Source organism: Bactrocera oleae, chromosome 3 (genome assembly GCF_042242935.1).
Source record: "Bactrocera oleae isolate idBacOlea1 chromosome 3, idBacOlea1, whole genome shotgun sequence".
NCBI classification, from domain to species: Eukaryota; Metazoa; Arthropoda; class Insecta; order Diptera; family Tephritidae; genus Bactrocera; species Bactrocera oleae.
This window is the reverse complement of record NC_091537.1, coordinates 34191714-34206092: the sequence shown is the minus strand read 5'-3', so window position 1 is coordinate 34206092 and position 14379 is coordinate 34191714. Positions and strand designations below refer to the sequence as shown.

Below are 14379 nucleotides of genomic sequence, written 5' to 3'. Positions count from 1 at the left end.
ATTTCAGCACCTATTTCGTTTAAGCTATCATTGCCCAAAATTAAATATTGTATCTTAAAAAGATTTCGTATTTTATGTTGAGTAACTTATGTGCTGCGTGGTGAATGATTTTTGGTCTGAAATTGCGCCCTTAGGCAGTTTTGGCTGGATATAATTCCTATTTTATCTTGTGTCTATTAAGATTTTTATAAACTATACATTCTCCATCTTGCATTCAAAATATGGAAGGGATGAACTCCTCAATCTAAAAAATTAAAAGAGGATTTATCGTGGAGTTTGGCAGTATTGTTGCTCATTTGCTTTGGTTATTATATGTAACTTTCATAGTCTGTGATTCCTTGTTCGCATTCTGCAGTTGCAGCAAATGTTTCAGCGGATCGTATTTTGGCTTTTTATGGGAAGTTTGGGTGTTGAAATTATTATTTCGTTTAGCACTGGACCTGATGATGGTCTTTTACCAACTTCGAAGCGAAGTCGATCAAAGTAGTTTACTATTTTCCTGAACCCCAGTGCACGTCCATTGTTTAGTGGCAGTGGTTTTTGGGCTGTAGGGCTAGATGGTGCGCTCTATAGTGGCGGGAATTACCTATTACAGCAGTAAGCTGGTAACCGAAATAGTAAAAATCTGTCTTGATTGCGTGATTGGTGGTTGTTGCCTAAAATTATTGGTATTGGTAAAGTCTTGGTGAGACTGGAGGTTGTTTTCTATTTATAAATTGAGTGATTTTTCCAACAGATATGGGTTTGGAATTCTGATTCTTATTTGACCTTTATTTGCTGCGGCGAGGCAAATTACCTTTCAACCCCCGAATAAATAGATCTTCAGTTCTGTTCTGTTTCTCTTCCTAGTCCTATATCACCAATTTTATTGAGAATAAGTGTTAAGTTCTTATGAACTGATTCGTGGAATTCTTACACTTACTGATTATAGGCTTGTTTAAGAGTGTTAATGTCGCGGATGTCTGCATAATGAAATGTCAGACACTTGGAAAATGCTGGCCAATTAATAGTGGAATTATTATATTATGCATGATGCCATGTAACTTTGGCGTACCTTGACAAGAGCTATACGATCTACTCCCTTTTTCCAAAACATAAATTCTGATGGGTCGCTCGCAAATTTACGTATTGTTTTGCTAATCAAGATGACAGAACGAGTTTCGAGTTCTGGGTGACTTGTCCGTGCAATCGATAACTTAAATAAAAATTGAAATTTCGCTATAACACTTGGTACATATGTTTCTAGGTACTCCAGGAAGATGGTTTTGCAGAAGAATGAAATCGGACCATAAAGTGCTATAACTAATCTACCTACAAAACTGTAATCTATTGGTCCCGCCACCTAATAGGTTTAATATATATATGTATATCAGAAATGTCTGAAGCAAAATCAACCACACTTACTGATAATAAGTAATTCCAGCACTTCTGAATATCGTGCAAAAATGGATGATATCCATGCATTCTCCTTATATAACGGTTTGGTTAAAAATTGCAAAAAGTGCGATAACCCACTAAATGAATACGTCAGTAGTATTAAATTACAAAACCAAGAGGGTTCGAAAGGGATTCAAAGGAATCGTTGTACAAATTGGACAATAGCCGTGCCACCGCCTGATGTTCTATATCCCAGAAGTTCCTGGACCAATTTAAAATTCGAATGTATCATTAAATAGCATGGCGCGAAATCGATTCTATGCGAATACTCGTGTGAATGTCAGTATGTGAGTTCCCAAGTATACTTTAGTAAAAGTTAATGCAATAATTATAGACCTTCCCCAGCTTAAATATATCCCTTTTTAGTGAATTCCGACTTTTCACCTGATTTTAAACTCTTTGTAATGTGCAATATTTACCGGAACTGACTGGATGTGTTGTCTTAAACATAATGTGGTTTAGGGTTGAGTATGAAAGAAATTAGTCTATATGACATATCCTTAATATAATGATCTCAGAGTTTCTTAGTTGACTTTTTCCTGATATTTTTAATATATTAAATTTAGCCCTTCTGGGTTAAATTCATATCACATACTTCTCATTTCAGTAAATTAGGTTCATTTAATGTAAATGTTTCGGGCACGAAGAAAATATGTTGTAATGAAACTAAGTGTGTCTATGACCTATAATATAAGTGAATAAGATACGTGTATGAATGTATGTATAATTGTAGTCTATTCACGGTATCGTCAAATAATTAATGTTAAATACTTACGCAACATTTTTTTGTACAAAGGCAATACCTGAACCAGCTTTGATTCTTGCAATTGCGAGAGTTAAAATGTTAAGTTAAATCGGCCCTTCCTTAAGTGTTATAATAGCTATCGGTCGGGTTTTGGCAATCGGCACATATAGGAGATTGTGCAATCGCTGAGTATGCATTTTGGAAATATAATTGTTAACTTATACTATACCAGCCCAAAACTCTGGTAACTAACTAGATATGAGATCATGAAGATGAAACGTGGCAGTACGTGTAAATGTATCTAAATTTTTACGCAAATTATGGTTTAAACGGACAAATCGGACGAATAGACAGACATGCGGAATTCAATTCGTCCCGCCATCCTTATCATTTTGACATCTATATCGATTAGTTTTAGGTGTTACAAACAACCGTTAGTTGAACAGAACGTGTAATAACCTGAGCAGCGTGTTTGCAAGTGTATAAGAATAGGTAAACTATGAAATATAATAGAAAGTAGTGTTTAAGAATTAATTTTAAACTTTTTAACAAGGAAAAATATAATCGAAGAACATTAAAACAAGGCAGAAAAGCTTACACGTTATTAAATAATTATAATAAAATGCTATAAAAACATTGCTCATTCTTAGGATATTGATTGCATTATTCATATGGATATGTGTATAACATATTATTATAAGTGATCTTTTACGGTATAATATTTCATTTCTACATTTTCATATATGACTCAAATAGCTGAGAAAATAGAATAACTGTTACCAAATTTTTATAAACTAATCGTAAATAAATGTGGTTAAGTTCAATTTTCTCGACGCATTCGTTGGTATAGTAATTCAAATTGTGTGCAATGTTGCAGATTCAGTAAAAATCTAAATCTATAGTGTTTCAACTTAAGTGCTGCAGGTTCTAAGCAATTTATTGCCATATTCAGCTTTTAAGAAGTTTTTCGAAATTTATTTACAATCAAACCCTTTGATGGTTCTCCAGATTCGCTTCGTTGGTGTACTGAAATTAATAGTTGATCAAAAAATCAAATATTAAAATATTATTTAAACATATTATATTTTTTATTGACTTACCACTTTTTGATAAGGATGTCGTATTCACCAAATTAAACGAACCCCGCAGCTTAACGTTTGAATTATATAATACATAAATCAGAATAATACAGAATATAATTTCTGTGATTAAGAATCGATTAATATTTCGCTCAACCTTATTCGGAAAGGTTTAAGCATATTTGCATCGTTCAAAGTTCATAAGGTATATTTGCACAGCCTTTCACGCATATTAAATTTCGTCTTTAAATTCAGAAGAGGATGAATTAGAATGGCTTAAATTGAATTTAATATCATATCATAATACCAATTCAATAGGTTCAATGTTCATAACTCTGATTTTTTTAAGGTAATAAGACTTGTTAATATTTGATTTTTTATTCGGTGTTTTTGCCAATTATGCCTATTTAAGTATATATAATATGTACATATATTTACTCAAACTATCGCTTGTACTATCGCAAATAGCATGATTGTGGCAGACTTTTTGGTCAAACACAAAACGAGAGTCATCGTTCAGCCACCGTATTCTCCAGAAATTGGCTCTCTTTGTTTCTTTTGTTTTGAAACTGGAAATCCGCTTCGGAATTTTATTTTCCCGATGAAAATGTTGCCTTATTATTGTATATGGTAACAATATAAGACTGTTCCATATTTTCCATGACAAAAGATCAAAAAAACGCCAAACAACTCTAAACGCTATTAAACTACTACACCCAAAGTTGATAGCATACAAGATTACGATAACGGTTGACGTCATAGAACCATCATTGTCATACCTAGAGTGTTCCACTATATTAGTTCCCTCCGTCTTAAGTTTGGCAAGGTTGTACGAAATTTTTAAATATTAGTTAAATTAATTCCTCATTTCGAATTTTCAAAATCGAGTTTCACAAAATGTAAGACTTTATCACTTCAGAAACGCAATTGATCTTATGGAAAAATGTGTACAAATCGATTCTCATGTTCGTTCGTTCGTTGTAGAATATCTTCTTTGAAGAGCGTCTTACTCAAATATGATTGATTTTATAGTTTAACAGAGAAATTAAGATACATTTTTAGTTAAGACATCGCATAACAGTGTTATATTATTTAATCGAAAGTGACACATTTCAAATAATATAGATGATGAAACTCATTTTTTTTCAGATAAAGAGACGCAACGCATAATACAGCAGAAAATTTACGATTATACAACTACAAATAGTACCCTTTGGTTGACACTGCACAAGCGAAGCAAACGACGCAATTAAGACAAAAATAGACCTAACGACACTGAAATTTGTTGGGTAGGTAGATAGGTGTGTTACGAATTGATATAAGTAGTGAAAATATTTTATTTTGAAAATTGTTGGGTTATGGCTATTTTGTAGTTAGTGTGCGATATGATTTCAAAGTTGTCGTAACCTTAACCCTTAAAAGCCTGATAACTCTGATTCATTCGAAATTTTATATATGTGTTATAATTGCCGGTTACAAACAGCATTTGTTCCACGATTTTTTTTAAAGATTATTCTTCTAAATTTTACAGGGTTTTATTGGTTGGTCCTTTGAGGAACCATTAGATACTCATTTTTATACTCTCGCAACCTGTTGCTACAGAGTATATTAGTTTTGTTCACCTAACGGTTGTTTGTATCACCTAAAACTAATCGAGTTAGATATAGGGTTATATATATATAAATGATCAGGATGAAGAGACGAGTTGAAATCCGGGTGACTGTCTGTCCGTCCGTCCGTCTGTCCGTCCGTCCGTCTGTCCGTCCGTCCGTCCGTGCAAGCTCTAACTTGAGTAAAAATTGAGATATCTTTATGAAACTTGGTAGACATGTTTCATGGTACCGTGAGACGGTTGGTATTGCAGATGGGCGTAATCGGACCACTGCCACGCCCACAAAACGCCATTAATCAAAAACAAATAACTTGCCATAACTAAGCTCCGCAATAAGATACAAGACTGTTATTTGGTACACAGGATCACATTAGGGAGGGGCATCTGCAGTTAAAATTTTTTTTTAAAAAGTGGGCGTGGTCCCGCCTCTAATAGGTTTAATGTGCATATCTCCTAAACCGCTAATGCTATAATAACAAAATTCACTGGAAGCAAATGTTTTTAGCACTTCTATTGACGGTGTGAAAATAGTTGAAATTTTCGGTGCATAACGTTCTTTGCATGTTTCTATGTCATAGTGCTAAAATGGGCGAAATCGGACTACAACCACGCTTACTTCCCATGTAACACCATTTTCAATTCCATCTGATTCTTTCACTTTCCACTATGCAAATCAGGTAACAATGACTGCATCGGGATAAAACTTTTCGTGAATAATGCGATTAAAGTATGCCACCGTGTGGCCAAAAATTGTCTAAATCGAACCAAAACTGTTCAAACCCCTAAGTACTAAATATGTGGACCCCAGTGCCTATAGTTGACCTTCTACCGAAAATATCAGTCAATCCACAAAGAAATCTCAAACGAGTATACTATTTGACTTTGCGAGAGTATAAAATGTTCGGTTACATCCGAACTTAGCCCTTCCTTACTTGTTTTAGGTATAAATTTTTACAAATATTCATATTTTATTGAAATTTGATTAAAATTATTAGTAAACTGATAACAGATACATTAGTAAGAATAGAAATCTAGAATACAATTTTGCTATAACGATAAACAAAGATTTTTATGCAATAAATTTACGTACGTGCGTACTGATGAGCACCTGACGCTTCCTCAAGGGACCATTTAAGTTTTATTTCATAAAATTAAAATTCAGTTTTATTTCATAAAATTTAAATGTAAATTTGTAATTTGTTTGTTTTATCAACACTTACATCAAATTAAATTGTAATAACGATGAAGATTCAGCACTAATTAATTACTATTACTTTCGCACTAGTCACTAAATTACTACAAAGCGCACACACAAGTGGTGAGTGAACTAAAAGTTAACGGATATATAAAAGCAAAATGTCACGTAATGTAATATTTAAAAATGCATATGCAAATACATGAAAATTTTACAAAAATAGCGGTTGATTACTGGAGGAACCACCAGGCGTTTAATGGTTATGTTTGTAGCAGCTACTAGCTGCTAGCTATCCAGAAGAACAACACTGATCGAATTGATAAGCAAATATTTCTATAAGTCATTTTCAAAATTCACTGTATTGAATAGTTTATTATAATTGTATATTGTAGCCACAATAACAGGGGGCACGATCTACTAGTTTAGATATAATATAAAGATCAAACTTCACACGAGCATAAAAAAGTTTACACCAATCTAGGAAAAAAAATATTTATCGATTCGGTTTGTGCGCACAGTTTAAATATACCAGTCCGGCCTAAATTTAATCTTGAATATACATCATAACATAGTATATATAACCGTGTTTCTATTCATTAGAAATGTTGGTCTACGGATTCCTCGTTGGCTCCGGGGGATTATAACCGGGCTATATATATTTTGCATTTTGCTGAGACCAATTTTGACAAGATGGCTTTCTGAATGTAGGTTCAAATGGTAGTTGACGACGTTACCATCTGCAGTGTCAATCAGATGGTTGAATAAGTAGTAGCCTTTGTAATTGTTCTGCCGTTTTCTATTAGTGTTTCACACTAAATATAATAAAATCTGGGATGTTAAGGATTGACCTACTAATTCAGTATCTCATTATAATCAAGTTGTTCTGTGAAACAGGTTTTATATCTCTTCCATCTGTTCGAATTTTCCTAAATTTTCCCAAATGCGTTATCTCCGTTTCCATTTCTTAAGTACTATAATATATCACTTTCAATGCAAAACGTCGATTTTTTTGGTAACCTTTATATAAAAGTACATAGCTACCTTATTTTTTTTTTGAATATGTGCATATGTGTGTATGCATGAATTTGAATAGACACTTTCTAATATGCTATAAATATTATTTAAAATTCACTCTTTACATTCTAATAAAAAACTTGCAACACGTTTGAGGTAAGAATGATTTTATTTTTAAATTTGTATATTTACTACCATATATATGTGTACATACGTATTTAATGCTCAGGTTGTTAAACTAACGTGCGCAAGCTCAGTGTGTTCTCACCTGTTTTTACGAATACGAAATTGAAATTTGTATATTTTCTTTCTTTTTTTTCTCCATTGTTCTTAGGAGATTGTAACAGATCACTCATTAGATCCATGCAAAAAGGTGGGTATGTACTATAAATTTATAAATAGTATTGTTGATGAATATTCGTTCACAGAGTTGCCTTGCAAATCCACATAACTCCAATTCCAATTTGCGTGCTCTAGCAGAGGAGGTAGCCGAAAAACATGATGAAATCTGTGACTTAAGGCGACAAATTTCCTGCTTAGAGGAGGAAATACAGAAGGCGCAACAAAAGATTCAACTAAAGGACAATGTTATAAAAGAGTTGCGAAATGATTTGAAATGTGTCAATACCAAGGTCTCTAAATCACATGTGTTTGAATTCATACTTCAGATTTTGAAATTTTTGTCGTTTTGACATACTTGTGTATTAAAACAAACATAAATTCGTCTTAAAAATTCACTTTTTTCTTAATTCATTTTCTTAAACAAAATTTGTTTCAAAACATCAAAGTTTTCTTTTCCTTAAACTCCTTTTGACATTATTTTGTGTCTTTGTTCAAAACGGATTTAGTTTTGGCTATAAAATCTTCACTATCTTTGTTTATTACCATTCCATAAGCTAATTGATAACGGTTCGGATATTTGTGGTACATGTGGCGAAGCAGCGTCTAATTTTAGTATGCCACCGATCAACTTGGAAGAACTGTCGTCCCGGAGTGCTTCGACACAAGTTTCTGCTGGTTTAAAATCATGCAACCAGGTACGTCTCGCTTTTTAAATATAAAAATATGCTCCGTGTATATATAAAAAGAATATCTTATAGTTCTCATTTATTGCTGAAAACTTGTCATATGATTCATTGAGTAATGCCGGTCAAGTGGAACAACAAAAATTAAAAGCTCTCGAAATTGAATTAAACGAACTTTTTCATGTTACTAAGGAGTTTAAAAGCCAAAATCTGGAATACCATCGAAAGCGGCTGTCGGATATTTTGAAAAAATCAGTAAATTGAGTGATACAATTAAATAATAAATTTAAAAATGACTAAAACTGTAATATATTCTTAGGAAAGTGAAAAAGCAGAAGCCTATAGAAAGTTAGACTCCATTCGCAAGCAACTCATTAATTTAGAAGCTTCTACCGCATTGTCATTTAAGAGCTGTTGCAATGATTCTGATTCAGGTTTAAGCTCCAAATGCGACAGTGACCAGGATGCTAAGATATTTGATGCTCTTCGAAATCGTTTACAACGTCTTAATGAAATGAACACGGCATTGAATCATCGCGTTCAAGCGCTCACAATTGAAAATAATGGTAAACGTTATATATAAGTGAAACTTATAATTCAATAATAATTCAGTAAAATTGCAAGCAGAACTTTCGACATGCTTAAAAACAGAGCAGACTTTTGCAAAGAGGAATAGTGATACACTAAAGAATCTAGCTGATATGATTTGTGGAATGGTAAGTGGTTGAAATCATATCGTAGTGCTCAATACCAACTCCATAAGTATACCACTACACATATGTACATACCTCGATGATTTATTAGCATACAAGAACTGCGAAAAGTCTGTGTGTAATAATAAGTATATTTGTCTTATATACTTTTAATTAACAATTATTTATGTAATATGGAGACCTGTAATTAAACGGTGTCTTGTCGACAAGCATTAGAAGTGGCTTGTCCAATTTCGGCACCCATGGTAGTCCCTCGAGCTTAAAAAATTGCAGAAAGATCCCAGGAAGCAATTTAATATAGCTAAACTATCCCAAGTAGAGGAGGTTTGGGATAGCTGTTACAACCAGGGACCGTAAAAATTGATTACTGTTTTTAAATGAAAAAATTAAGCACTTAGAGTCGATATACAAAAAAACAGATAACGTCATGTTAATTCTTTTTCGACGATCAAAAGTGAGTTTTTATTTGAGTAAAAAAAATGAAAAACTCACATAAAATGAAAAAAAAGATAAGAAACCAAACAAGAAATTCTGGGAAAGCTTGCTGTAATTCTGTAGGCAACGTATACTAGCCAACAAGCTGTTTGAAGCCCTTCAAATCTCTAGGACTTGACGGTATATTTTCTCAATTACAATAGTCCCTGAGCTACATAACAGTCTGGTTAGTAACCATTCTCAAAGTAATATATACAGTTAGATACCCAGACGGGTAATTAAACACAGAAAAGTGGTAGTTTCACAGCATGCGTTTTTAAATGAATCCACAGAAACAACACTAAGCTTAGTCGTAGTAGGAGACTGAAATCTCTGGAGGTAAAAGAATATGCCCTCGGAACCTTCCTTGACATAGAACGCGCTTTCAATAACATCCAGCCTAAGGTCATACTGAGCGCGCTTAAAGTTTTCGGCATCTCCGAATTTCTCGTGAAATTGATTAAGCAGATGCTTTTGGGCAGTTCCATAATTTCAACGCTGGGAGTTTCAATGATGTGCAGATCTGTCCCAATAGGTACACCTCAAGGAGGCGTGTTATCTCCACTTCTGGACCTTAACAATGAATAAAATATTGTTAGATTTAGGAAAGAGAAGAGTACATGTTGTAGAATACGCTGATGATGGGGTTGTTTCGGTTAGAGGTAAATTCGCAAATATTCTCGCTAACTATTGTACCTATATGCAAATAAAATTAAACGACATTAATCGATGAGACGTATCATGCGAACTAAACATAAATGCTAGCAAGACAGAGCTAGTAACATAAGGTTCTCTAGAAAACACAGAATTCCCGAAGTTATGCCGCCATCAATATATGGAACTATAGGAGAGAAAGCAGCTCGTTGGGATCAATTTTAGACAGGAAGCTTTCATGGAAGCCAAACTTATACGCTAGGTTAAAGAAAGCAGCTACTGCTAAAATTAAACATAAATTCGGTCTCTAATATTGCTTTCCCTTCCCTTGCAGACACAGGGGTAAGTATCTATATGGATGGGTCTAAACTAAATAATCGAGTAGAGGATATCGTTTCAGCAAAATTGGATACCAAAATCGCCTTGCGACTACCAGACCACTGCAGTGTCTTTTAATCGAAGATCACAGCAATTAAAGAAAGTCTTCTTGTTCTGAAAACGAGTGTGCTCACAAGAAGAAATAGTCGCTTGGCTAGGCTTTGAAATTACGTAAGTTTCTTAGGTTTCTTAGTCATCGAAGATAGTGAAATAATGCTTTGATCTCTTCATAACTGTGAAGCAGATGCACTAGTCAGAGCAGGCACCACCCTCAAATTACACTCCGATAAAGAGGGAATATATATTCCTTTAGTTACTTGAATATATTTAATCGACAAACATGTTATAGATATAATTGAGTCTTGAAAGAAAGAAGCAGACAAGCGTGATATGAATGGAATATGGCCATACATGCCACCTATTGAAATTCAAAAGGAATGACATATGTACTCTAGTAGGATGCTAACAGGTTTTATTATTAGACAAGCCAGCAGACTATGAATACCACAAAACGACTATTGTATTGTAGAAGTTGTCAAAAGATAGAAAAAGAGGATACTATAGAACATCTTCTATGCTATTCTATTGTATAGGAAAATAATCACAATTGATTGTGCAGGTTACTTTAACAAAAACTAATATAGTGGTCTTCGACTTTCCGTTTGACTTATTACAGCATATAACAGTCAATACATTTTATATTTTTAAACTTAGAATGTGTTGCATATTTCAGTTGTATGTGGTGGTCTCACATTTTGCTTGCAAATAATTACCATGAATACGGTAAAACAATATGCATGATACCCGCTTAATAGTTTCAAAGAAATACTTAAGTTGCGAATTCCCTTATCCACCAGAATGTATTGAATACTCTACTACTAATATTTTCAAGGCCAATTTTATAACAGAAATTTCCTAATGGTTAGGAAAGTATTAAAAGTCCATAATTTTTTCACTCCGTATTTTTTTCTATTTATTCTAAAACATCCTTGAATTAATTACAATTCTTGTTTTAAAAAAAATGATATTCCAAGCATCTTAATATTTTATGTAAATATAAAAATGTAAAGTAACCATTTTTATTAGAATTCTTTAATGTATACTCGTATATTATTACAATACCGCTATATGCTATTAAAAATTTAAATTGAATATTTTTGAGTATCTTAATTTCTCCTTATTTAAAATTTTTCAAAATATTTGTATTATTCTATACATACACACTTGCACACATGCAACAATGGTATATATTCATTTGAAACCGAGCGCTCTTGCAACCATTAAAAGAATTGTTCTATTTGTACACACGATTTTTCACAATTTAGCTATAATTTTTCATAATCTAAAAGCTCAAAACTAAAATCCAACTATTCAAAATAGTTTACCTATTTATAAATAATTATATTCGACTGTGATTTTGAGTTATTTTAAGAATATTTCAAATATATTCAAGTTAATTTTTTAATTACTACAAAATATCGAGTTTGACAACACTGCGTTGCAAGAGATTGCTCTCACTCTCTTCCAAAATCCAATTTTCGCAGATATCCTACCGTACGGTCTGTTGAAGCGGACGGTATAAGCGGTGGTGACTGTTCATTTACATTTCGCTCTCATGAGATAAGTCGTATCAGCTGATTCGGTCCACGGTTTTGCGTCGGCGACTGTTTGTGCCATTACTCGTGTACTAGCTCTGCACATCAATGTATAATCCTACAAGTAACGAAAGAATCAGCTGTTTTCCTAAGTGTGTAACACAGCTTAGATCACCTGATCGAAATCTGCCTTTTTTGGCACAGAGATTTAAATAAAGGAATGTAGTTTCATAACATTTTTGTGAACAGGTATTTGTAATGGAAAACATTAATGAAAACTTTCAAAAATATTTTCGAAACAAAAGTTTATTGCATATTGATTGTTTTTCCTCACCACCTCTGAGGGTGCAATGTAGGCGCTTTACCGATCTTTTTTGGGTGTTTGGTTCCCCAGGGAGCCTATATTCACCCATATAACACATATACATATATAATATAACTAGAAAAAATATATATACAAGTATAATATATAATATTTACAAAATATTCTAAATCACTCACAGCGATATACTTATTATATTATATGTAAATTAAATCTTTAGGAATTTTAATAATCGGAAAATATTTAAATATGTAATTAAAACTTTATTAAAGTTATAAATTTTAATATATAAAACGTTATTTTATTATATCATAATTTTAAAATATCATCACTGTTGTAGGTTTGAGTTATTAAAAAAAATAGATTTTGTATAAATATATGTTAAGTTCTTTCGCCTTCTAAAATATCAATGATAGTGGGATGCCCAACTCTTTCCAGTGTATGAGCGCCTAAAAAGTAGCGGTTTTGACTTTGACAGTTGCGTGAGTTCAGGAGATTTTGACGTTTAGCAATTGTGCTCTCATTTCCAGTGAGAGATGAGTTGGGAATGTCTTTAGCCCTGGCAATGTGCTGATATGATTTGGTTTGAACCGAAGTCGGCCATACAGCTTACTCGATCGTGATTGCCGAAGAATAGATTGTTCGTGTTCGGTCAAATCAGTTGACGCTGGTCAGTACGTGAGTCGATCAACAATGTTGTGTATGATCAGCTGAATTGTTTTGATTGTGTTTTTGGCACGAGTGTTTGATCTGACTTAATCGTACTCATTGCAGCTTTCTGGTGTGTACTGTACGGCGTCTTTGAGGATGCGTATTCTCCACTAGGATAAATGTGGTGCAAAACCGATCCATGGTTCTTCAAATTACCGACTCTGATGGGCAATTATGTCGACCGAATATTAGACGCAGCACGCGATGCTTCGCCCTAACCCAACCATTATTTTGATAATAAATGTACACAATTTGCAAACGTTTTTCCTGAGCAACTCTGTTCATTATAAAATGATAAACCAAAATGAGTATAAATCAAGTAACAGATCAATTCCGAAAAAAGTATAGCCTCATTGAAAATCACATGTCTAAAGAAAAACCTTTTACATAACCCACCACTACATTTCTGGCTGGAAAAAGGTAAAAAAACAGTAGCTTTGCTATTCTAAAGAAGTTTTCTTCAGCTAATTTATCATTAGGTTTAGAACGATTGGAAGGCTTCCATTTTGAAAAAAGGTGTCCACAACATTTCTGAAGCTAGAGAAACTGGTAGAGGCCATTTGCTAAATTCAAATTAACCACAACCAATATATTCTTCTGTGTTCAGCTATTTTCCATAACAATCGTTGCAAATATGGTATACTTATCGCACTAATTTTTATATTCTTACAACATGTTGCTACAGAGTATAATAGTTTTGTTCACCTAAGGGTTGCTTGTATCACCTAAACTAATCGAAATAGATAAAGGGTTGGACCGGTATGAACTTTTTGTGAAAATAAAACACAAATTTTGAATGGGAAAGTAAAAAAAAATTATTCAAAATATTGACCATTGCTTTTTACACATTTTTACCACCTTTCTGGCAATTTGTGGATACCATACCAATAGAAATGTTCGTCTTTTGAATCAAACCAATCAGACACCCAATTTTCGACTTCCGCGTAGGAATCGAAAAGTTGCTCATAAAACGCGTGTTCCATCGATGAAAACAATTACCAACACGCAGGAACACGGAAAGGGCCAAGTCTGGTGAATAAGGCGGGTGGTATAGCAGCTCCCAGCCAAGTACTTTGATTGTATCCTAAACCAATTTTGCTTTATGTGTAGGTGTATTGTCGTGTAACTAAATTACTTTGCCGTGTCTCTTGGCCCATTCTGGTCGTTTTTCGATCAATGCATGGCTCAAATTGATCATTTGTTGTCTGTAGCGATTAGTACTAATAGTTTCACCAATTTTTAGAAGCTCATAATATACCACTCCCTTCTGATCCCACCAACAGAGAGCATTGCCTTCTTACCGAATCGATCTGGGTTTACCATGATTAACTCATGATTTTCTGCGTTAAGATTCTTTAAAGAAATCCATTTTTTATCGCCAGTGACAATTCGATGCAAAACTGATTTTTTGTCGTGTCTTTGAAG

General features: G+C 33.4%; 1 protein-coding gene across 16 annotated transcripts in view; it reads left to right on the top strand.

Moving 5' to 3' along the window:
- Nucleotides 1-14379, top strand: part of yuri (yuri gagarin) — a 282272-nt gene that overhangs the window by 71180 nt on the left and 196713 nt on the right. For 14 of the 16 annotated variants that reach the window (XM_070106444.1, XM_070106439.1, XM_070106436.1 and 11 more), the window contains 6 exons: nucleotides 7417-7455; nucleotides 7511-7714; nucleotides 7979-8119; nucleotides 8183-8362; nucleotides 8427-8673; nucleotides 8720-8823. In XM_070106444.1, the coding sequence (XP_069962545.1) occupies nucleotides 7417-7455; nucleotides 7511-7714; nucleotides 7979-8119; nucleotides 8183-8362; nucleotides 8427-8673; nucleotides 8720-8823 (915 nt within the window). The remainder of the gene's footprint in view (nucleotides 1-7416; nucleotides 7456-7510; nucleotides 7715-7978; nucleotides 8120-8182; nucleotides 8363-8426; nucleotides 8674-8719; nucleotides 8824-14379) is intronic. The other 2 variants (XM_070106441.1, XM_070106432.1) reach the window with 1 other exon arrangement.